The sequence below is a fragment of the Lonchura striata genome, chromosome 2 (genome assembly GCF_050655825.1).
Source record: "Lonchura striata isolate lonStrDom1 chromosome 2, ASM5065582v1, whole genome shotgun sequence".
Taxonomy (NCBI): Eukaryota; Metazoa; Chordata; class Aves; order Passeriformes; family Estrildidae; genus Lonchura; species Lonchura striata.
Genome location: NC_140704.1, coordinates 66,814,175 through 66,838,370, shown reverse-complemented (window position 1 = coordinate 66,838,370; position 24,196 = coordinate 66,814,175). Strand labels below are relative to the sequence as shown.

Here is a 24,196-nt window from a genome sequence, read left to right as displayed (position 1 = left end):
GATTGCTCTTAGCAAAGATTCATAGGATCTCAGATGTGAACAAAGCAACTGTGGCTTAGCAGAATCTCCTTGCTACCTGGAATGCCCTGGACCCCACTGGCATGGACTATAATCACAGCAGCAGGATTGAGGAGTAGTACATAAAAAAGTTTAAAGCAGTTTATTAGTGTAATTGTTCTTGTTGATTAATTGTGGGGTGCTGCCTGTGTTCCTAAAGCAGGAGAATCCTTTCTTGTTGAAAATACTGCCCACAGAAAGCTGCAGTGGACAAGAATACAACACACAGAACATTCGAGTCAATTTAAAAACCAGCCAGTTCCAGCCAAAGGCAGTGGGTGTGATTCTGCACTGCTGTAAACTGATGCATGCAGATTGTATCAGGTCCCGGATTTCTCTACCGGTTAGAAGCGATTTGTCTTTCACATTCCTCTCCACTTGCCTTGTCTCAGAGTTTACATTTAAAAATAAACCCACAAATTACTAAAGTAGTAATTTGTCATGTGGAGTTATGGTTTGGTATTCCCTATTTTTTCCTCACAAAGGACAAAACTGCTACAGATGATTTTGGCTGTTAGATTGAGAATTTTTGTGCTCTCTAAGAGGAATAAAAGCCAAATACCAATTAAGTCACTTTGGAAGCACATAAATGTGTCTAAGCTTCTGTGCTGATGAAGCTGACCAGACAGTTATGCAGATTTGTCTCTCTGTGTCATAGTACTGCTGCTGCACAGCAGAGAGTTGAAGTGGCAAAATTGTACTGTTGACCAACACATCAAATATTTGTTATACCACTATGTTGAAGATTTACATTCTAAGAAAACTAGGCCATAATAAATTAATGTAGTTAGGTAGGAAGAGAGGTTTGAACCCTGAAAATACCGGAATACTAGAGGGATATAAATGTAGTGATCTCGGAGAAAAATCTCACTTATGGTCTCTACAGCCAGTCAGAAAATAGTTGCAGAGAAAACATTGGATTAAGGTGCAGTAGGGTAAAAAACTTATATAATTAAAAAATTATAAATACATATAAAAATATGTACTTAAATAGGTTATTTCTCAGCCTAATCTGAACACTGATTCCATCCAGGCTATGATTAAAGAGTTAAAGAAAAAACATAGGCCTTTCTTAAGCTGCACACCTACCAAAAAAAGTACAAACTTTAAGTCTTCTTTACAGATTTTGAAAATACAAAAAAAAAAAAAAAGGAAATTACAGTTAATCAAAAACTCTAGAATCACAGCCACTCATAGCAGAAATGCATCTCATTGGTGATCTTATTCCTGTAGACACAGGATGGGCTTCTGCTCATCAGCTTTAAACTGTCAAGGTAGGAATGTTGTGTAAGGTGTTTTTCTAGGCTCTCTTAACAGTAATGGCCAGCACCTCTAGAGTCCATTTCATCACATCTATTAAGGTCTTCTAACATATAGTCATCTAATATCTATTAGTACCTGCAAATAATTCCTCAGGGATGTTTCTTTCTTCATTTACAGTAAAGGGAATCAAGTCTCAGCTGAGAGCAGATGCTTGCCTATTAAATTGTTAGAACTGAGTGTGGTGGTTGCTATCTATGACATCTTTCATCCCTTGAAAGAATGAAATGTGGGATGGGACTGTACTAGGCTGTTTGCAGAGAAAATGGCTCTGTCTACATTAATGTTTTAGCTCACCGTGGGACTGTATTTCTCTGTCAAATCAGCCCCATTTACTATGCTGTGTTTCACATTATAGAGCAGCTTAAAGTATACAAACTTTCTGATGATGTTAAGTGGAAGATACACTCCCAGGCAGCATCTAAACCACAATTTACAGCTATTCCCAAATTGCCCCCCTTTACATGTATACTGTGAATGTTGGAGCCTCAGTACCAACTGTTCCGCTCTGCAGAACCATTCCTATTAGGCTGCACTGCTTGCCAACACATACAAAGACACCTGATTCAGATCAACTCTGTGTTTCAAACTTGCTCATTAAAAATAAAAAGTAAGTATGATGGAGATTTTATGTAAATATGAAGGAGAAACTAGCAGAACTGTACACCATGGAATAAAGGTTGTGCTCATGCTGTTCAGGTTGCAGCTGACTAAGAGGAAGGGGCCATTGATTCCAAATTCTCTGAGTTTCCTTTTGCTGCTCCTTTGCCATGCCCTCATTTTGCAAAACTTAAAAGGGTTTTGTTCTCTTGACATGTTTTTTTCATAATAAGTCAGGTTGATGCAAACACTGTAATAGTGAGTTGAATTGTGGATTGTGTTGCCACTCATCAACATAAAAAATCCTTCAGTAAACAATCTCACCCCTCAAAACCATGTACGATCAGCTAAAAAATACAGAAGATCTTTATATTTTTTATTTACCTGCTGTATTTTGTGCCTTTGTGATTCATGCTGGCAGGTTTCTGGACAACAGTGGTCCTGAGAAAATACCCATTTTCCCAAATTAAAGCTGAGATTTTCAAGTAATCACTGGCTCAAGCAGTCAAAATTTAAGCAAGCCGTTCAGTTTACAGGCAGATTTCAAACAACACAAAACCCAAAACTTTGGCCATTCTCTTGACCTACTGAGTGTCAGTCCTGTTAAGCCTGGCACCTGGGGATTTTCTTGTGTGGGTAATGCAAATATGTGAAGGAGAAGAAAGTCTGTGTAGTGGGGTCTGTTGGAATACTGGTATTCCAGGCCATTTTATGAGACTGGGCTAAGACTGTTAAGTCTCTGAAGCCAAAGCCTAAGGCAGTTCTTGTTGCATGCTGGAAGTTTTTTGGAACATTTTGGCTAATCATGGCAATAGCCTTACTACTCTTGATTTTCTAATAAGAATTATAAAATATTACAAGCTGGCTGGTTTTCTAGTTATTTGTGTTAAAGTTACAATCTGGTTTTAATCATTATTTTAAAAGGAAAAAAGGATACTGGGAATTACTTCTGGTATTTGTCAGTTGTACCCATGTTGCATTTTTAAGCATTTCAGCAAAACTGATATTATAATAGGAATGGTGTTTATAAAGACACTTAAATTTCTGTTAAACAACTGTGCTGGGTCTTAAATGACAAGAAATTTTATCTAGCACATGCCAAAGGCATGCTGAAGATTTTTCCAACAGTTCTGATTCATCCCCTGGAATTCAATTTTCTTAGAGATACAATATAGACAATAAGTTTATTAAGTCAGCTGTTTTATTATTCATTGCAATAAAGAGATTATTCTTCTAGAACCCTCAGCACAACTGTTTCTGCATTGTAAAGCCAAACAAGACTGATTACTGCCAGAATTAATGAGACTTTCTATACCCATATGCCATATAAACTGTAATTCATCTGCAGTTTAATCACTAACTAAAAATTCAGAACTGAGACAGAACTCAGTTCAGTGATTCCTTGCAGGCTGTGTTCCTGTGTCAAACCCTTACACAGAAACCTGGAAGACAAGAAGCTTCCACAAACACACACATTCTGTGCAGCCATTAGAGAACAGGATGAGTGCAGAGTGTGCTGCTCTGCCAAGACCTCTCCCATGGGACAGAGATGAGCAAAAACCTCAAGCCCACTCTGGTGTCACTGCAGTGCCGAGGGAATGATTACTTTGAGAAACTTTCCTTAGCAATAAGTATTTCGTCTTTAAAACTTGCACAGGTTCTGTGAAATTAAATAAATCCATTAGGTTTTTATAAACATTTCTTATAAATAGGTAATCATTGGATAGATTAAGTCCTGTGTTCTGAGGGACAGAAATAATCTCTGTGCCACTTACAGAAGATCCCCAGAAAAATGGCTGACAGCTTTTCTAGAAGGAAGAGGAGGAGGTGTGGGTCACTGTATCATTCAGAAAAGTAATTTACCTTAATTTTTCCTTCTTATCTATAGGAATCAAAGTATTCTACAAAATAAAACAGCCATGTTATCACCATTTAATATCTAGGAAATCAAAGCACAGAAAACGAACCCAGCTTTCCTGAAACCTGATGACAATTTGGTGGGAGAGCTGCAAAGAGAACCCCCATTTAAGGACTCCTACTTCTGTGCACTATCCACAGAAATGTGCTGCCTCCCAGTGCTGTCTAGATATACCAGGCATCTGTGGAGCTGTATTTTTAGGACTGATATTCTCTTTGTCTGGAACTGGGCCATGAAGATTCACAGTAAGCTCAGGACTGTAAATATCCCTCAGACTTTATGGGAGGAAAACTGGCATAATATCAAAGCAGAAGAAGTACTTTCTTAAATTTCAGTTTTGTTAACTGCTGTCATACTTGAAAGATTTCCCTGAAAATAAGAAAATACCCAAGAAAATACCAGCTGCAGCATGTTGTAAACAAGCAAAAATTAGAAAGGAGAATTTCTGCAGACTTTGTTATGTTATGGCAACAAGGTCATGTTTTAAAAAGTACAAATCATGGGGGTTTCAGAGCTTTTTCAGACTTAATGATTTGTGCTGGTCATTAAGTCATCAACAAAAAATATTTTCATTTCAGAGTAATACTGTAAATATTTGTTTTGTCCCATCCCATTTTGTTGTAGGGGAAGATCACATATTCCCATGTATTTCCAATGCATAGGCCTTTCTCAGAATTACTCTACCACTATAATGTTCACGCTCTGTAGGTATATCAAAATACTTTTCAAAATGCACAACCTCTTTTTAACATGTTTTTGAAGTGTCTTTGACCTTTGTTGATCCATAGCAAACATGCTTATTCTAAGGTGACATAAAATTATCTGATGCTGAAGTCTTCTGGAAAGGTGAAAAACCTTAAGATGACTGACATCAAGCAGGACATATGTGCCCATTATTTTGTGTGTGTCATGGCAGTCCTCAACATCATGAGGATTAGTTGTCTCCAGCAAGCACATCAGAAATAGTCCTAGAAAAGGTGAGAAAAAATGCAGAGTTCTGCTACATCCTGAGTGATTTCCAAGTGAAGTGCCAGGGGGAATCAGAATAGTGCACTGTCTTTGGTGGGACATTATATAGGTTTGATGAGCATACTTTTGCAATATTATAGGGTTGCAAGGTACAGCAGTTGTTTTGCCTCTAAACTGATGACTCCATGTCCCTCAATCTGCTATTTTCTGTGTGGAAGAATTCTTCCTTGTGAATTAGTGCTCTAAATTAGTTTTTCTGAGACACTGGACCAGTGTGATTAACATTCACTTTGCACAGGAAAGAGCTTGGATAGCTTCTGTATTCATTTTGCTTTTCTCTTCACTCCAGACACTATTCCTTCCACTCAGCAGTCATTCCCATGGATACCATTCGTTCCTGATTAACCCAGGAGAACTTCCCTAAACCATGGCTTGCAGGCAGCATATTTCCTATGAAATCCTCCCACATTGCTTGCAGCCAAAACATTAAAATGTAAAGGAAAGGAAAGGAAGGAAAGGTAAAATTGATCTTGCCTACAGTGTGTTACTTTCTCAGTCTTGTTGCCAGATGATAACAGGCAACTAACAAGTAGTTTGTGTTTCTAGGGAAAAACAGCTTGGTTAATAACATGAAAAAGTCAAGCATCTGAAGAAGTTCCAGGGATATCAGATGAAAATTACAGTCATTCTGCTAACTCTGAGCTATGGGGTTGACATGGGTCTTAATCTGGGTAGCATGTGAAAATGTTGCCAGTGCTGAGAACAATTTTTGCTACAACACGTTATTAATACTTAATGTCTCTGCATTTTATCACTGTGAATATAGGAGGGTAATTAAACTGTTGCTGTAATGTAGAAATTTATGATGGCCTTTCTTTATGGATGTTAAATCAGTAGGCAAGGAGGACAGTATTAAACCACATGGTGCTTTTGGACCACCCACTGTTAATAGCAGTCTTCCCTTCCCTTCCCTTCCCTTCCCTTCCCTTCCCTTCCCTTCCCTTCCCTTCCCTTCCCTTCCCTTCCCTTCCCTTCCCTTCCCTTCCCTTCCCTTCCCTTCCCTTCCCTTCCCTTCCCTTCCCTTCCCTTCCCTTCCCTTCCCTTCCCTTCCCTTCCCTTCCCTTCCCTTCCCTTCCCTTCCCTTCCCTTCCCTTCCCTTCCCTTCCCTTCCCTTCCCTTCCCTTCCCTCCCCTCCCCTCCCCTCCCCTCCCCTCCCCTCCCCTCCCCTCCCCTCCCCTCCCCTCCCCTCCCCTCCCCTCCCCTCTCCATTTCCCTTTTTTTCAGAATGAGGTGGCAATGCTTCTCAAGCCAATATCAGAGAAGATTCAGGAAATCCAGAACTTCAGAGAAAGGAACAGAGGAAGTTCAATGTTCAACCACCTCTCAGCTGTCAGTGAGAGCATCCCTGCCCTTGGGTGGATAGCAGTGGTGAGTGACACACGGTATGGTTGGGAAGGCTGTTAATAGGCTTCTGGATGGTGCAGCCCAGAATAGTTCTAAATTTTGCAGAGCTCTGCAGTCTCATCTATATAATTCTTCAGTCTACTACACCCAAGAAGGTAATAAACCTAGTATGTCAGGGGAGGTGTCTGACTAATGTTTTACTTCCTTTCTTCTTCTGTTGTTTCCTGCTACCATGGGGTGATGCTCCTAGTCTCCTAAACCAGGCCCTTATGTCAAGGAGATGAATGATGCTGCTACCTTTTATACTAACAGGGTACTAAAGGACTACAAGAACAGGTATGTTGCCAAGCTCCAGTATCAGTTAGCCAGAGAACAGAGCATTAACCATACTCGTAGGGTTCCCAGTGCTATCATGGGAAGTATTTTGTAAACTAAAAAGCATTTGATGAAACCTTCTTGCACTAGTATAGTTTTTCCTCCTCACCTCTGACCTGCAGCATGCTGCAATGAGAATGGCAGTAGCATTACCAGTGCTGGTTTTCACGCTCTGCACATTTTAAGATTATTTTTAATTTTTCTGGCATTCCAGCATCATGGAGCTTATATGCAAATGCCTATTTACATAGCAATGTGTGGCTAGCTGGCTGCTGTGCATCCTCCTCTCATGTGTGCTCTCATACTGTTGCTGTTCTTGCTCTTGGCTTGAAAATATGTATTTACATGGTAGATTATATATACAGATTCAAATTCCATAGCTTCTAATTTGATTTTTCTCTGTACCACTTCACTATTCTAAAGAGCACAAGGAATACACAAGAAAGTTCTGTGAATGATATCTGTGAACTGATGGAGAAAGAGAAAAAAAATTGTGTCCTTATGACCTCTTTGAAAAGTCATGTATACATCCTGTTGACTTGATGCTTTTGAAGGCGAGATACTGGCTCTTGATTTTTATATCCCAATGAAGAATGATATTTGCTATTGAATTTTTCCTCTTTAGTGAGGAAAAGGTTTTAAATATTAAAACCTTTCACATGTATTTATGTTTCTTGTATATGTATAAATGTAAATTATATGCTATATATAGTATGTTACTTTATATATATTATATATTATTCCTAAAGCCTGAGTTTACCTACTGAAGGTAGTAACTATGCTGGGGTAACTGATAATTTTTACAACGTAGCACGAGTATTTACACTGGAGGAAAAAAATGTCTCATGTAATAGTATAAATAGAGTACAGTATTTAGGTATTCTTCCTTTAATAAGGAATTCTCTTCCTGTTTTTCACTTTATCAGACCACAATGTCTTCCAAAGTATGGAAGGCTGTCCCTTGACTTCAGTAGGCTTTGGATTAAACTAGTTGACCCAAGTCCTCCACATTATTAAGGCTAAAATTCCAAAGGAAATAAATAGAATGTAGACACACAAATCCTCATAAGCCATCACTATTCACTAATAATTTGTTGTAACTATGGACTTGATCTTACAAGCAGCTTCCCTCTCCATATTTCCTTGTTTCGTTTATGAGTCTCATTGAAGGAATAATGATAAAGATTCTAAAGCCAGCTTGTGACTTGTACTTTAAAAATTCTTCATGTATAAATATTTTACTTGGATTACTGTAACATGACCCAGTATTGCCCTGGCCACACTGGAACATGGCAGCCAGAATATCTACAGAATCCATGGATACTTAATTTTCTAAAGTTCAGCACCCTGAAACTGTGTCTGGGTACCTGCTGCACAGCTCAATGTGCCTTTAGTGCTTTTTCAGTTGACTTTGAGCTTGAGAAGAATGGTGACACACACTTCTAGCAGGAAGCACTCTCTGCTAGAGGCATCCTTCGCTCTTGTTTGTCCTCTAGAAGGATGTAGATCTTTGCAATGTAGTAGTTTCTGTCTTTGCAGCACTGGACTGGTTTGCTGCCTGCTAACTGATTTGTCCATGGCTTTAAGGCAGTCAATGGGTTTTACCTGCTTTAAGCAAGAGCAGCACTGCTGTCTGTTTTTAAGTACATTCACACATAAATATTGCCTCTGTTTTTACAGTGACACACGCCATGTTGATTGGGTGAAGTCATATCTGAATATCTGGTCTGAGCTTCAAGCTTATATCAAAGAGCATCACACCACAGGTCTCACCTGGAGTAAAACTGTAAGTACTCTTTCTTTCTTCAAGAAGAACCATAAAAAGCCAGTAACCTGTTTGTCTTTTAATGTGGGTCATTAGTTCAGGAAAAATAAATATCTGTGCCCAGAACAGAAGTCATGGTCCATGGATTTCCCAACCAAGCCAATAAACATTTGAAATATAGGTGGAGATGTTCAGGCCATTGTGGTACAGGTTTGGAGGAAGAGAAAATAATTACTTGGGATTATTATAGCCATAACTCTCAGCTGCAAATGGTAAAGAGAAGCAGACACAGTTCTCCATGCCTGTAGAAGATAGGAACAAGACAAAATGCAAAAAATGGAAGGGCATGTTAGAACTGAGGAGCATATCATGGAAAGAAGAAGGATGGTGGGAAGAATCTGAAAAAAGAGAGGGATTTAATAGCAGGGAAGATAAAGACGGGATGCATAACTTCATAGATGGATAGCTTTATAAAACTATTATTTTAGACATACAGAAATAGCTTCTGGAAACAGAGTAAATATAACTGCATACCTAATTATTTATGTTCCTTATATAACCTGCTTCTCTGTGTTACATCTGAGATAATAGCAATGAATATTTTTCTCTAAGAGAGGTATAAACATGAGAAATTAATTTTATGTTGGGTATAAATGTAAGAGTTTATGTCCACTATCTACATTGATGCAGTGTTCTATTTTACTTTAATAATGTGCTCATGTTTATTATCAGATTAGCAGAATGGCTGAAATATATTAAAAAAGTAATCAGCCTACTCTTTACTGATACCATCTCCTAAACCTACCATATACTTGCACATGCAGTCTTTCACTTCAAATTTATAATTTCTTAGGTGTACACAAATATCATTATTTTTAAGTGAGTGACTATTCAGAGGACTAATACAGGTCACCATTTGGTTCTTAAAATAAACAATTTTAAGAACTTGGGAGCATAGGAAAGTGAAGTAGAACTTTCAGATTAATGGCCTTCCAATCCAAACCATTCTGCGATTCTATGAAGTGTAGCTTAACATGGACTAAGAGTTGCAACACCCTTCCTGTGAAGACAGACCAAGAGGTTGGGATTTTTTCAGCCTGGAGAAGAGAAGGCTTCGTAGAGACCTTTTTGCGACCTTGCAATATATAAACTGGGTTTGTGAGAAAGGCTGAGAAAGGCATTACCAAGGCTTGTAATGACAGGACAGGGGGCAATAGTTTTAAATTTAAAGACTGGATATAAAGAAGAAATTCTTTATTTTGAGGGTGATGAGACACTGGAACAGGTTGCCCAGAGAAGCTGGGGATGTCCCATGCCTGGAAGTGTTCAAGGACAGGTTGGGTGGGACTCTGATCAACATGGTCTATGAAAGGTGTCCCTGACTGTGGCAAGGGGTTGGAACTGAATGATCTTCAAGGTCCTTTGCAATCCAAACATTTCCCTGATTCTATGGTAGCTGGAAAAGTTGCTTTCTCTCCCCCTCAGTGGAGGTTGTAACCATGTAAGAGAATGTAGGTTACTTGTGCTCAGCAACAGACTGCAGCTTTCTCTTTATATGAAACACTGTACAAGGCCTTTTACATTTTTACATGAAACATTGTACAAGGCCTTTCAGTTCTCAAGTTTTTGAGTGCAATTTCAAACATGGGAGAGACCCGTGATCTGCATGTACATCTTAGTCTGAAGCAATACAAAAATGTTTGAACATGATAAATTAGAAGTCTGTAATTACTAACTATGTTGTAGGTTTCTATAGTAAAATTTAAATATTAAACATGATTCTTTTATTTAGTACAAAATTTCACACTTGGTACATCCTATCCTGTTACGATCAGTGAACATGAGAAGACCTGATGATTTTTAAATTATTATTACATAAAGAAAAAGAATTGTAGTATACACCATTAGCTGAATTAGCCTGAGAATCTGGGACAAAATTCATTCTTTTTATACAGAAAAAGAATAATCTTGACCTTTAATAGAATTTCACAAATATGGAAATAGTGTTATATAGTAAAGGTTTGTTACAGCCATTGGATGAAACAGGAGGAGCTCTCAGTGCTGGTGAGTACTGGTAGCCTTACTTGGAAGGTTAGCTGTTGCGGATTATGTTTGCCTGATCCTAAAACCAGTACCTCAGCCATCGTATCTTTATATTTCTCTGTCTTCAGCTGTCCAAGAAATTGCTGAAATCTAGGTGTGACTTGTTTATTTATATTAAGCATGGTTTCCTGCCAACAGTTCATTCCATCATTAGTGATGAGCCCACCACTACATGTGAAGTACTGATTTCACTTCGCTTTGGATATCACTCATATCTGGAAGTTGTCTTGGAAGTATGCTTCATTTAAATTATCCTTTATGTGATATGAGTCTGAAAGATTAAATTGCAGACTCATTTTTATGGATGTATATAGTTTTTTAATTTTTACTAAATGTGTGTGTGTGAGAAAATTAGAATCCAGTAAGTTAGCAGGTTGTTTAAATTGCTTAAATGTTATTCAAATATTTCTATGAAGCTTGGTAACAAATACATTCCAAAAAGTAATGAGTTGCTCAAGTGATAATTTCATTTCTGTTATAGATTTTAAAATGAGAATAGAAGTCACAGATTCACATTGGTCTGCAGAATCAGGGTCTAGACAAAAAATGTGATATATTTAAAGGCTGTAGATATAGACACAGACACAGTTTTTATTATTACAGACACATTGCACACAGCAGCTTCCACTTACATGCATAAAAGGAAAAAAAGGAAAAAGCAGTAGTTTGGCAAGGCGTTAACAAAGTGGAACATTTATGGAAGGTAGACATTGGTGTGAAAAAGGTATTTTATTATAGAGGGAGAGAGAAGAGAGAAATGTCTTGGGGCATATAAGTACAGATTTCAAAGTGTATTATACCAATAATTTACCCTTCATATCTGCAGAAGTCAATAAAGCAATGCATGAAGTTTCTATAAAAAGCTCTTAAGTAGCACATTTGGATATTTCTAACAAGAGTGAAGAGTCAGGAAGAATAGTAACTACTTCTTCTCTCCCAGCTGTATTGTCAGTGCTCGAACTCCAGTAAAATCCCAGGAGCATAAGCCTAGATCAGAGGATTTCCTATGCTTGGGTTTCCAGAAAGGGGATGGAATATTTAAGTTGGCGCTTGGCCCTCTAAGCTATGGGTGCTGTATACTGTGGTGTGCACATTTGTGTCCATGCAATATCCCAAAGCTGTGCCAATTCCAGCCCCCCATACCCTTCCATCAAGCTGCACAGGGCAGCTGCAGCCAGCCTTGGAACAGATCACTAGTACATAGAGGATAATGTTCCTGGCTCTGGCAGCAGGCACACAGGCAGACACTTCAGAGAAAAGAGAAAGAAATGCCTGAATAAATTAGAAGACAGACACAAAAACAGGTGCAAATGGTTGAAATAATGTCCAAGAAGTCACGTGTGACAATAACAGTTATCTATATCTGCTTTATAAAAAGTTTGTGATAAAAACAGATGTTCATGGATTTTTGGTTCTAACACAGTTCTATCTTACTTTGGTTCTGTGAAGATGTGGGACAATATTTTACTTATTAAGGGCACCCTGTTGAAATGTGTGTGACTGTGTGAGGAGAAAGCCAAGGAAATAGTGAAGAATATAGTGTAGTTAAGAATACACTTAGAAGGAAATAATGTAGTTAAGGACCTTTAGACTTCTGTGCATCTGAACCTGTTTTTCTCCTCATGTGGAATGGTGGTACAGAACCAGACTGGACTGTGTGTATTGGCATTTCAAGGCACGATGGATATGGTTAGGATATTTGATGGTATTGTGCTCACAGAACAAAAGTACATATCTAATGTATGTTTGTGAGCAGGATTGTCATTGTCCCCGAGAGTAAAAAAGTTCCATGTATTTTCAACAAAATCTAAAATAGTCATTTTTATTCATTGATTGTGCCTATGGCAGAGAAAATATGCTTGTCAGTGCAAGTCAGATGGATCTACAGTATTTCCTTAAAAGTGTAATTTTGTAGTTCATTATCTTGGATGTAAAGTATCCTTCTGCCTCCTACACCCTGTACTGAGTGGCCAACTGTACTCACTACATCTCAATTTAGCCATCTTGACAATGGGGACAATAAGCAATTACCAGCCTAATGGAGATTTGTTTTAATTTGCTACCAGATATGACATTCTTAGATGTCAGTGAGTCTTTGGAAAAAAGCTGTTGTTACAATGAAGTATTTTAAGTGCCCAGGGTAGCATTTTACCTCTGCAGTAATTGTCATTTTTGCTTGCTACGTTTTGCTTCACTTTCTGTCTTTAACAAGCAATCCACAGCTGTAATACTGACCTGTCCTTTTTCAGTTCTTTCTGATAAAGAGCAAGTGCCTTTTTTTTCCCCGTTTTTTTTTTTCTTAAGAAGGGATTATCTTAAAGCATAGTATAACATTCTATTCTTTCTAGCCTCCACTTATTTTTGGTGATGCAAATAAATGAACAGCTGTAATACAAGCTCACAAGAATGCCTAATGAAAAGTTTGTTTGCTACAAGGTCTGCATGAGTAATCTGGGGGAAGTGAATCTTCTGCTGATATTTCTGCAAGTTAACCTTGCTGCAAGAAAACAACCAGCAATAATAAGAGACTGCTGTAGTTTCCATATATCAAATAAGTGTTAATACTCAAATCTTGCTCAAAGATAATTGTCTTGAATGTTTCAATTGCAGGTGGATCTGTACTTAAAATTTTGTTCTTTGTATACAATAGTAATTCAGGACGGATTTTACCAGCAGAATACAGAATTTCACTCAAGTAATGAGTGAAATCCTCTCCTCCTTTACAAATCTAAACAATTTAGGATGAAGTCTGCATATCTATTAAAGCAAATGAGATTTACTTAAATCTTGTTTTCATTGAAGCCAGTATATTCAAGGTTTTTTTTCCCTGAAACAGCATTTTAAAAAACATTTATTACTCCTTAGATAGCACTCTAAAAACATTCTTTAAAAGCTGAAATTCTCCACAAGCTCCACACTGAGAAGTACCATCATAATTCCTACATTAGCCTTACTGAGTGCAATTATCCTAGTCACAGGGCAGACTTGGGCATTTTAGTCTAGTCTAAAATAATTACCTCCAGACATTTTCTTGTAAATTGGCCCTGCCTCTCTCCTGTTCTATCAAAACATTTTCCTGTAATACATCATCTCTGTACATATTGATGTGAACAAGCTGCAAAAGACCAACTTCTGCAGGCAAAAGCCTCCTATTATCTGTCCAGTATCTCTTCTGTGCTGTGTTTAGTTTGACCTACTTATCAAGCAGCCATCGTCTGAGCCACTTCACTAAAGCTAAAGGTCAAAACTGTAGTGCCAAATTCCAGCCACAGCTATGACTGCAATCCCAGAGGCCTTATTCAGATAGAACTAAGGGCAGCATAGATATACCAATTTAGATGCCTGTATCTTGGATAAGACATAGACATTTCCACAGTGCTCAGTTTTTTCTCAGTGATAGCCTTTTCTGTATACTTTCCATTTCTTTTCTCTATCCTTCCCCATCCATGTTTCCTATTATCTTGTATTTTTTTGTTGAAAAAAATTGCATCCCTTAGTTGCAAGTATTTCTTTCTCAGAGAATAGGCAGTGTTCTGGTTTTTGGTACAGGAACAATTAAAAAAACTGGCTATCCTGGCACCTCTACAATAGTAGAGTAGTTGCCTCTTTGGTGGAGACTGCGTCAATGACATCCCTGTCCCTTTAAAAGAAAGTATTTTTGCTCTCTTATTCTAACAGTGGCTGAAAATATTTGTCTTTACTGTATATCAATTGTATTCTCTTAACTTTGACCAAGCACCATTCAGACATGTTAAGGGAAAACCTGGGTGAGGTATGCAGCCTCTTCCAGTGGAAAAGGGAGAGGAAATACAAAACTGAAAGTATGAAAAATAGAGAAAAAATGAAAGGTACATCTTTACTATCTTGCTTTACTTTACTATCTTGCTAAAGGGATTGGTCTTCTTCTTAACCAAATTTTTCCATAAGTAAACTATGGTTGAATCTGCCTGTTGGAGCACATTACTTGTTGGCAATTACATTATCATACAGTCCTCAAATGATTTAGAAGACCATGGCTGTATAAAACATTTTTGGTTGGGTAACTCTGAAGATGTAAGCATATTTTTAAATCCTGAACAGGTGATGAACGGCAAAAGCATATTACAGGGGGCTGCAAAGCTTGAAAACTCTGCAGATAAATAATTCTGCTGAGACTCAGTAATGAGAAAAGAACCTAGCCTGGTTTTTGTTGTTTTGTGTTTTAATTTACAAAGATTACATGGCCTGTAAGTCAGCTGCTTCATCCAGTAAATTGCAGCTCTCTGGGCAGCATGACTCCTTGCAGACAGGTGGCTTAAAGAGAGGAGGTAATGGAACTGTTGTGCTGAGCTACTTTTACACAAAAAACACCTTAACAAGAGCTCTGTGCCTCTGAGTCACAGTCCACCTGTTCCCAGAGGTTGATATGTGATATTTTGAGCTTCAAGATTCTTGTCTTTGGCTCTGCATATGTATGGAAAGAACAGTACAGAATTCTATAATAATTTTAGGTGTGAAACTAGGATTACTATAAAGGGGGAGAAAACAGTGATATCCTTCCTTTTTTTTTTTTTTTTTTTTTTTTTGGAGGGGGAGGGGGGGGGGAAGAATGTATTCCCAGTTAAGATTCCAGTTTGTCTGCTGCCATGAAAAGAAGGCTTTTCAATAAATTAAGGGAGGGATTCCACTGTGTGTCTCTAAGCCACCTGTTGCTTCAGCTGCAAATAGATACTTACCTCTTAATAGGAATGACCAATGAAATAGGTACTATATATCATACACACTCATAATCATTTATTTAAATGCATTACATAGATTTTTCTGGCTCAGAGTAAAATTAACCATTGCACTAATAGAAATGCATTTTTCGGGTTCTCCACAGCAGGTGCCCAGCACAAGAACTTTGTTCCCCTCAGTGTCTGTGCTGCACTGTGTCAGCCAAAAGCTGGATCAACACAGAGGAATATTGCAGGTGTTTGTACAGGGTCTGGCACATAAGCCTCTCATATCCCCAGAGATAGGAGCCTCTGACTGGGGCTCCTTGCTGCTGCAGTTCTACAAATATAGTAACAGTGACATGGAAGGCTAACCCAGGAGCTGTTCAGCAAGAATAGCTCAGGAAATAGTAACATCTGTGATAAGACATAAAAAGAAATTCTTACTGTCTCTCAGTAGCTGGGTTCAGACCTGAAGACATGTCAAGCTCCATATGGCCACTGAAAATTAGTGATAGTGTCGCACCCAGAGCACTTGTGTTACATATGAACAGAATTTTATTTCTCTAACAAGATTGGCTTTGCCCTGTCCTCCAGGGGAAGGAAGTCTTTAGGAGAAATGTGCTTAACAAGGCCCAGCTTCTCAAAAACAAAGGGCTTCACTCAGCTCTACTGTATTTCAAGGGAATTAAATGAGAATTTCAACCAGGCAGCTATCTCAACATAAACAATCATTTCTTTCTTCCAGCGAGCCAGTTAGGTGAGAAAAAGAAGTGTATGTCACCCTTCTGCCAGTTGTACAAGATGAAGGCAGAAATATAACATACTTTGAGGCTGTACCAGAATCCTGCAAACCCTTGCACAGTGACATTTATCAGACCCAGCACTGTAAGCAGCATCAGACACTGTCGCTAAAGGAAGCTTCTCTGCCACAGTCAATGGGAGGCATTTGGGTATCTCTGCAGATAGCCTGGGGCTATCCAGCAAGGAGCAAACCCTGACCCATTCCTGTTACCCCATTTAGAGCATGGCTGGAGGCTGAAGACAGCCCTGAGGCAAAATTTCTGGAATGTTTCATCCCCTACAGAGCTCTTAGTACATGGTCACAGGGCCTGCATCTCCTGTTCCTGATAGGACGTTACTCAGAGAATTACATTTTCCTCCATTTCAAAAAGCTCCAGGAGCACCAAAGCACATCAGGTTCATTATGATGCAAAACTAACAAATTAAAAGTTACAGCTTACTTTTGTGTTACATTTTCAGAAAGTAAGGACAACTCTATCTGTTCCCCTGATAATTCTCACTAGGGACATATTTGTAAATAACAGAAAAATGACCACATGAACATGTTAATGGGAGCAGTCAGCTATCAGTATAACTTGATGTGCTGTCTGCAGACACCACAGCATTGAGAACAGCAGCTGTTGCTGAGGCAAACAGCTGAAATAAAAGAGGAAGAAAGGCAGCTTGCAAACAACCGCCTTCACTGGTCCAAATGGCTCCTAATACTTTTTATGTAAAGACACACTGTTGTTAACATCTGCGTGAAGTTAATCTGAAGAGTTGTTTGCAAATAGCAAAGCTGCTAAGCACCTGCTGCTTTAGGATAGCTGAACTTTTGTGGGCATGTAACATGCTATTTTATTGCCAGCAGCTCTCCCAAACACCACCCTATACAGAACAGAAATGAATGGACTTTGTGAAGGGAACTTTTGTTGAAATTGGATAGGACTATACACAAGTCTTACCAGATACCAGAACAGTTTAAGAGTCTGGTTCAGAAATATTGTAGAGCCTGAGGGTGTAAGTTGTCTTAGAAGAGGAACTGAGGAAAGAAAAGTAATTGCTAGTGATTGAGATTGGTAACTTGGAGGTTCATTTATTAATAGATGTCAAAATGAATTTTAAAAAAAAAAATCCTGGAAGTATTTCACTTGGCTGATTTTTAAGTTGCCCTTTACATCAGTGTGTCTGAGTGCAGCACAGGTCCCATCTCCCTGGCATGCAGGGAATGCAAGAAGTGAAATGTGTATTCTGCATTTCCAGTTCACTTTTGTGCTTTCTGCCCCTTTTGAGAGTTTCCCTGAGCCACTCTCCCATAAAGAATTTCACGTTGATTGAATTTTTGTTTGATTTCAGTAAGGTACATTAAAATGGCAAAGAAAAGAAGACTGTAGCCAGAGTTAGACTGTACCCTTCTTCCCAGCAGGTCTTTGCACCCTCTCATTAGTGAGACTTGTCTGTCTTTTCCATGCCATTTCATTTCAATGGGAGATGGTCCTACGGGAGAAGTCTACAGAGCAGTAGATGCAGATGAGAGCAGTTAAACCAGGTACTTTAGAGACCTTTATTCCTGTGATTTGTCTCAATTTTGCCTAGCCTAATGTATGATTAAAATTGTTTTCAGTTTCCAGAATGGCCCTAGATGTTGAAAATAGCATGCTACAATATCAGTTAGCTTGTGTAACTGTAACTCGGGTCTTAAACTAGACAAGATTTTCCATGCAGGAGAAAAGCTAACAACCAGGGTTCAGTCTGTCTTTTATTTCTGTGATTGCACAAAATTAAGAGGAAAAGTGGGAAGGGTGACAGAACCTCAGGTGTCTTTACCTTTTGATAGCGTCTGTGTTCTTAATTAGATCTAACTCAAAATCTTTTATGCTCAGTGGAGATAACCACTGACTTCAGTGGACGGACCAGGCTTGTAAAGAAAAGAAGAAGCAGATGGTCAGCATGAGTGCAATGAATACATTTTTTTTCTTTTGAAATCCACTTAAAAGGACTAGAATATCTTAGCTGCTCAGGTCAAGAATTGAGATTTTTGAGTAGACTTGTTTTTTCATCAGTACTGCTCTAAAAGGAAAAAAGTTTCCCAGATCCTTTTCTACATCTTCAATTTCTTGAAAATAAATATGACAACAATCTCCAGTCATACAAAATCATGTCCAGACTTAACTGATGTGTTTAAAATCCTTCCTTTTATCCGTACTTTGACAATGAAGTTCTTTCAGAGTTCTGGGAGCGAGATGACCCCCTTCCACAGATAAATCCTTCTGAGTTTTACTTCCATCTCATTACATGGATATTCCCATACTTTAGTTGCCATATAGGACACTGACTTTGATACACAACTCAGCAGAATTATTTTAGCCCAGAGTGTCCTGCATTGGTCTGTGATGGGCTTGAGTTTGACACTTGAAGCAAAGAGACTGCCAGAGTGACCTACCACTCTGTGTTATATGCAGAATACCCAGATAGCTTCCAGAATTTTTTTCTCTAATGCACTTTTGCAGCCTTTGCACAATTTAGGTGGCGTTCATTCCAAGTGGATGTGTGAATCTTACACGAGTTTCTGGAAAATCACAGCACTGTATTGATAAGCAGGTGGAAGCAGGAGGTATTTTTGAGGAATCAGATGTCAGCCTGGAATTTGGCAAGCGGATTTTCATCTCAGACTAAAAGTTATTAGCCACTACCACTACTGCTATTAATTGCCTTTTATAAAGCATACATAATTCATAACTGCATGTTCACACTGTGAATAGTGAGTGCCATTTCTGAGTATCTGAGTGTTTTAAAAAGCCCTGCAAATGCAATGTTCATAATTCTAGATAACCAGGGCATAGTGGATTCAGTTGCTATGGTTGCAGGCAACAGAAGGGAAAGATCTGTATTGCACCTCAGGCAGCAGTAACTGATTGTACCACTAAATCCACTTACATTCTTTTTTTTAAAAAATTACAATAATTCACAGTTCTGCTGACTCTGCTGCAAGTAACTTCACTGGCATTAACAGAGGCAGGGAACAAGCACTGTAAATGGAGGGCCCAGTGAAGAAGTTGTCCCCAGCCTAAAACACTGACCTATAATAAGGACGTATGTAAGCAGAAGCTCTGAGTTAAATGTATCCATGCAACAATGGAACGTCTCTAAAAGCAGTTGACTTTAGTCCCAGTATACCTTGACAATAAATTATAATTGGTTCCAAAAAGAGAATCGTCTAATTTGTTTACATTTGGTCAAAAAGATTTAATAACAAGAAGAGAGCTTATTCTCTTAGGAGATCTTGGATATTAATTTTGTTTATAAAGTATATCTGAAGAGTAAGTAAAAAAGGAGTATGTGGATCTCACCTTTTTCCTGTTATCAGTTTGGGATTACAGGCCAGGACAAGTTTTACTTTTTAAAAAACAGCTGTAGTTTCCACTCATGTGAGATGCATGAACCAGATCAGTGTTTCAGTTTAGTGGAAAGCAGAAAGAGTAGTACCATAAGTGGTTAAAAATATCCTCAGAGGCCAGCTAAGCAGTATCTGTTTCCAGGATGGATTATCAGGGGCGCACTAACAACCTGTATCTCTTAACAAAGGTATTCAGTTAGAGGAGCTGTGACTCGTAAGTCGCTGTAATTTTCCCATTGTATCTGCCCACCTGTTAATATTTGCTGCTGCAATGCACAGTATCTCTGTAGCTAGATGAACTCATCAGAACCAATCTATTTTTCTCAATAGTTCTGTTAAAAATTCTTTCTGCGCTGCAGAGAGGTAGGATCAGAGTGACACTCAGTGGCAGGATAGGAAAAGTGATTCTCAGATTGTCTTGTAACATCTATTATTAGGATGTTAGGGCAGTCTTATAAAATTTTGGTCAGATAATTATTCGTATTCTCTGTCTTTTTGATAATATTCTATGTAAGAATTGTAATTCAGACCAAAATATGTACTTTTGATTATGGAAACTGAAAGAAAGATTGTGTTACTTACTTTGCCAAGGCCCCCTTTGCTCCTAACTTGTGTGCTGTGATCTCCTGCAACTGAAAAAAAAAAGGAAAAAAGAATTTAAGAAATTAAACTAAAAACTCAAAAATTGAATTTCAAAATCAAGATACTTGAATCATCATAATTTTATAACCTGTGGTATTTGAATCTTTACAGATAACTTGAAGACTTCAAAGGATAGCATTTACATTTTGCATACAATTTATCATGTTCCCTATGTATAACTGACAGTTCATGAACCTCTCAGTTATTTGTGTTGTACCAAAACATTTTCTTTATCTGGAAAAAAAGTGACATTTTCCTTTTTATGTAAGTAAACACTGGAATAAATTATGGAATAGTTAAAGATCTTTAACATCAGCCCTTAGAAATGTTTAAGACAAAAATTTTAGGTGGAGTCATTCTACAGTAAGGGTAGAGTGTGGGCTGTCAGTCTTTCTAGCTGTGCTTGCTCCGGTGCAGGGAAGGATTCATAGGATTATATTCAATTATGAAGCCTGAAATTGTCCTGAGCCTGTGGCTTTCCAGAGTCACCCGAACTCACAGCATTCAAGGATGTTAGTAAATAAGAGCGATTATGATACAATTCTCCTTAAACACTGTATGTAAAGTATTTCCCTCTGTCTCAAACAGGGTCCTGTTGCATCCCCCATGTCCATGCGATCTGTTCTAACCAGCAGCTCCTGCCTTTCCCCGCCACCTCCGCCACCGCCGCCCCCGGGACCGCCGCCCATCTTCGATACGGAAACGGCAAAGGACGAAGGAACTGCGTCTCGCTCAGCCCTCTTTGCACAGCTCAACCAGGGAGAGGCAATTACCAAAGGTCAGGAGAAAAGAAATCGAATTGTGATGCAGGAGTCAAACTACACCAAGACCTGTTACATTTTTCAGAGCATTTCACAGCTTTCACGGCATTTTAGAGTTACATCCTAGCAGCTCAGATCCTTCTGAGGCCTGCAATGGTCCGATGGAGGAGGCTGCATACCAAAACGTCCTTTAGAAGCCACAGCACTCAAATAAGTTCAGTATACCTGACATTCACACCATTTAGAGGTATCACTTTAATTTTAAGGCAGCCAAGCTGAGTATATTCAGCCCCCAGAAGCTGGTCAGCCTCTTAAGTTGCAGTTACAATAAAGTTTTATCCCTCTTTCTGACTCACATTGAGTGTGCAAACCTGTGTCAAAATGTCTTACATGTCAGGTGAAATAAAGCTTTTTGTATTAATATTGGAAAGTTGTAATTTAGGTATATATCTGTGAATTTAAATACATATCATTGCTATATATATGCATTTAATGCTGAAGGGATAGATCAAATATTGTCATAAGTTAGAAAAATAAATTGTCTTATGGGTGGAAAGACATTATAAGACAAGCTCTCAGAACTTGCTACAGACAGAGAGGGATCTAGAAGACATTGAGGGATTTTCTGGTGAACATACTAAGAGCCCATCCACAGTAGAAGAGTTTTTATATGATCTGCTAAAAGTATGTCAGCAGTTGAACTTCTGGTTGTTACCCAGGTAAACCTTGAGGAAATTAAAAAGAGAAAAAAAGTAATTTCAGAGAATAACATAACACAACTACAAACAAACTTCTCATGTTTCAATATCAGCACTTTTAGGATTGAAAAATAGACTCTCTTTCACAAGCACCCTTTATTTTTGGCTTTTTAGGGCTTCGACATGTCTCTGATGACCAGAAGACTCACAAGAACCCCAGCCTACGTGCCCAAGGTCCACCTGTTCGTTCTCCAACAAAAAGCCATACTCCAAGTCCTACCTCTCCCAAGAATTCCCCACAGCAGAACCATGCCCCTGTCTTGGAGCTAGAGGGAAAGAAGTGGAGAGTGGTGAGTTCCAGTCACACCTCTGAATTTCACTTTGCACATTGCAAACCAGGAGGAGCAGTGAAACATCTTGTCTGTCATTAACATGCAACAAAACAGAAGTTAAAACTAAAATGGGCTGAGTCTTCAATTTCTCTGCATTGCTACAGTTCAGCTTTTACTATTCTGTAGGATCTTAAGTAAATGCATTTGTCTCTGAGATTCACTTATTAATTAATCTCACTGGAGAATGTCAGAACCAGCATATAAATTCCTTGCAAAATCAGACAATGCCCCAGAACACCAATTTAAATTCCTCTTTGCAGGCCATTCCTGTGAATGAGTGAGAACAGTCATCACAGACCACACTCTCCAGTTTCCCTAGCCAATGGAATTATACATTTATATTTAATTGTCCATTCCATGCAAGCATGTCTTCTGTGCTTAAAAGTAGAGGAGTGTTTTCCTTTTGCCCAATCTACAGATGGAAAAAGGAGATTTTTTTAAAAGTTTGGGTGTTAATTTATATAAGCATACACCAAAGAATCTCAGAATGAAAATTGATGTGACTGTGTTGGTTAAGAGAGAGCAGAAAGAATATGCAGTTTAGTCATGCAGAAAGTTATATACACAGTCAGTGTATATTACAGTGGAGTCCAGTTTGCATAAGGTGCAGTCACCGTTTGCCTGTGTAATGTTGTTACAGTTCTACTACTTGGAACTTTCCTTGTGGATCCCTAGCCTTTCCTGGACATCCATGGAGTGTAATTGTTCTTTTAATCCTAGTGACTTTCTTTTGAAATAGGAATATCAAGAGGATAAGAATGACCTGGTCATTAACAACACTGAACTCAAGCAAGTGGCCTATATTTTTAAGTGTAACAAATCTACACTTCAGATAAAAGGAAAAATCAACTCAATTACTATTGGTGAGTGGGTAGCTCAGCTGGGCTTCGTTACAATCTTGAAAAAACTGACTTATGTGATTAATAATGCATCTGAATCATTCCATTCATTTAATGATTGATTACGAAAGTAAAGTCATTCAGTAGTGCAGGACTGGGAATTTTCATAGTCAATGTAGCATGTGTGCATGTATTTGCTTTTGTCTTGCCTTTCTTATTTATGATTGCTTTTATTTCAGACAACTGTAAAAAGTTTGGCCTTGTGTTTGACAATGTTGTGGGAATCGTGGAAGTGATCAACTCCAGGGATATTCAGATTCAGGTAAATATCCAATTGAGAGATGAAGACCAACCTAGAAGAAGTGGGGAGGAAAAAACCCAACTTATAGCTACAAGAGATTTTCAAAACTCACAAAGCACAACAAAAGTAAGAAGTATCTAAATAGATCTTTATATGCTTTAAATTCTGCTGATGTTTTTAAAATATGCTTGTGAAAACTATTTACTATCACTGAACAAAGCTCCCATAGCCCAGTGCCTTTTGGTTCTGGTGAAGCTGAGAGATCTGTACACTGGCAGAACTGTTACTTCTGTCCTTGATCTGCTTGCTTTCATGGTAAGCAACTCCCAGCTCTTGAAAGTTCAGTGGTGCTTACAGAAGAAATTCTAGCAGTTAGCTAATTGATTTCGTAGTGCACAAGATTTTTTTCTTTTCTTACCTTCTCAATGGAAATTTTCAAATAGACTGTCAAGTGCTATAACGAAAAAGTAGGTGCTGGGATTCCAAAAAATCTCCCTGGCCAGTGATGTGACACTTTATATAATTTGCCTTCAAAAAGCTTAATCAGAGATCATCTTCCTTGTGATCCTCGTGAAAAGAAAATATGTATTTTAAATCTGTAATTGCCATCTCTACTGGGGGATACTTGTTTGTACTGGTCAAAATATACAGTCTACCTGACATTTGCAGCACTTCAGTCATCCTGTTCCACAGAGGCCTAACTACCTGCTCTAATATTGCATTGTGTCTGACACACACAATGTAATCTCAAGAAGACACTCCAGAACATATTATTTTAAGTGAAAAAAAAAATCGTTAATTATTATATTAAACTGCCACTCTTCAAAATGAGGTCTTTTGCTTAAGAGGCTGTGCCTGCTGTATGACATTAAATATAGACAGTCCTGCTCCATGCTTCAGAAATAATTGTCACAGCCACCACATGGAATAGGAGCAAGATGGGGTTTTTATATTTTGAACCTTATGCAAGTGACTGACATTGCTACCAACTGTGCATTATTTTCTGAACTGTAACTATCAGTTTTATTCATGATCACTACGTGTCTTTTTACAGCAGAGGAGGCAGTTAATTAAGGATCCCAGGCACTTATTGGAGCAGTTTTAAAATAATTGTATTATTTTAAGTCATTACCTACTAAAGTATTCATGAAAGCTGAAAAAATTGTATGTAATAAATA

The 24,196-nt window shown here is 38.3% G+C and overlaps 1 protein-coding gene and 1 long non-coding RNA gene across 4 annotated transcripts in view; one reads left to right on the top strand and one right to left on the bottom strand.

Annotated features, from left to right (window-relative positions):
- CAP2 (cyclase associated actin cytoskeleton regulatory protein 2) overlaps nucleotides 1-24,196 on the top strand; it is a 67,508-nt gene that overhangs the window by 38,838 nt on the left and 4,474 nt on the right. For both annotated transcript variants that reach the window (XM_021552979.4, XM_021552986.4), the window contains 7 exons: nucleotides 6,149-6,292; nucleotides 6,519-6,604; nucleotides 8,324-8,429; nucleotides 20,616-20,805; nucleotides 21,661-21,836; nucleotides 22,618-22,741; nucleotides 22,957-23,039. In XM_021552979.4, the coding sequence (XP_021408654.1) occupies nucleotides 6,149-6,292; nucleotides 6,519-6,604; nucleotides 8,324-8,429; nucleotides 20,616-20,805; nucleotides 21,661-21,836; nucleotides 22,618-22,741; nucleotides 22,957-23,039 (909 nt within the window). The remainder of the gene's footprint in view (nucleotides 1-6,148; nucleotides 6,293-6,518; nucleotides 6,605-8,323; nucleotides 8,430-20,615; nucleotides 20,806-21,660; nucleotides 21,837-22,617; nucleotides 22,742-22,956; nucleotides 23,040-24,196) is intronic.
- Nucleotides 6,077-24,196, bottom strand: part of LOC146768283 (uncharacterized) — a 29,942-nt gene continuing 11,822 nt past the window's right edge. For both annotated transcript variants that reach the window (XR_014953341.1, XR_014953342.1), the window contains one exon: nucleotides 6,077-20,017. This is a non-coding gene — a long non-coding RNA (uncharacterized LOC146768283). The remainder of the gene's footprint in view (nucleotides 20,018-24,196) is intronic.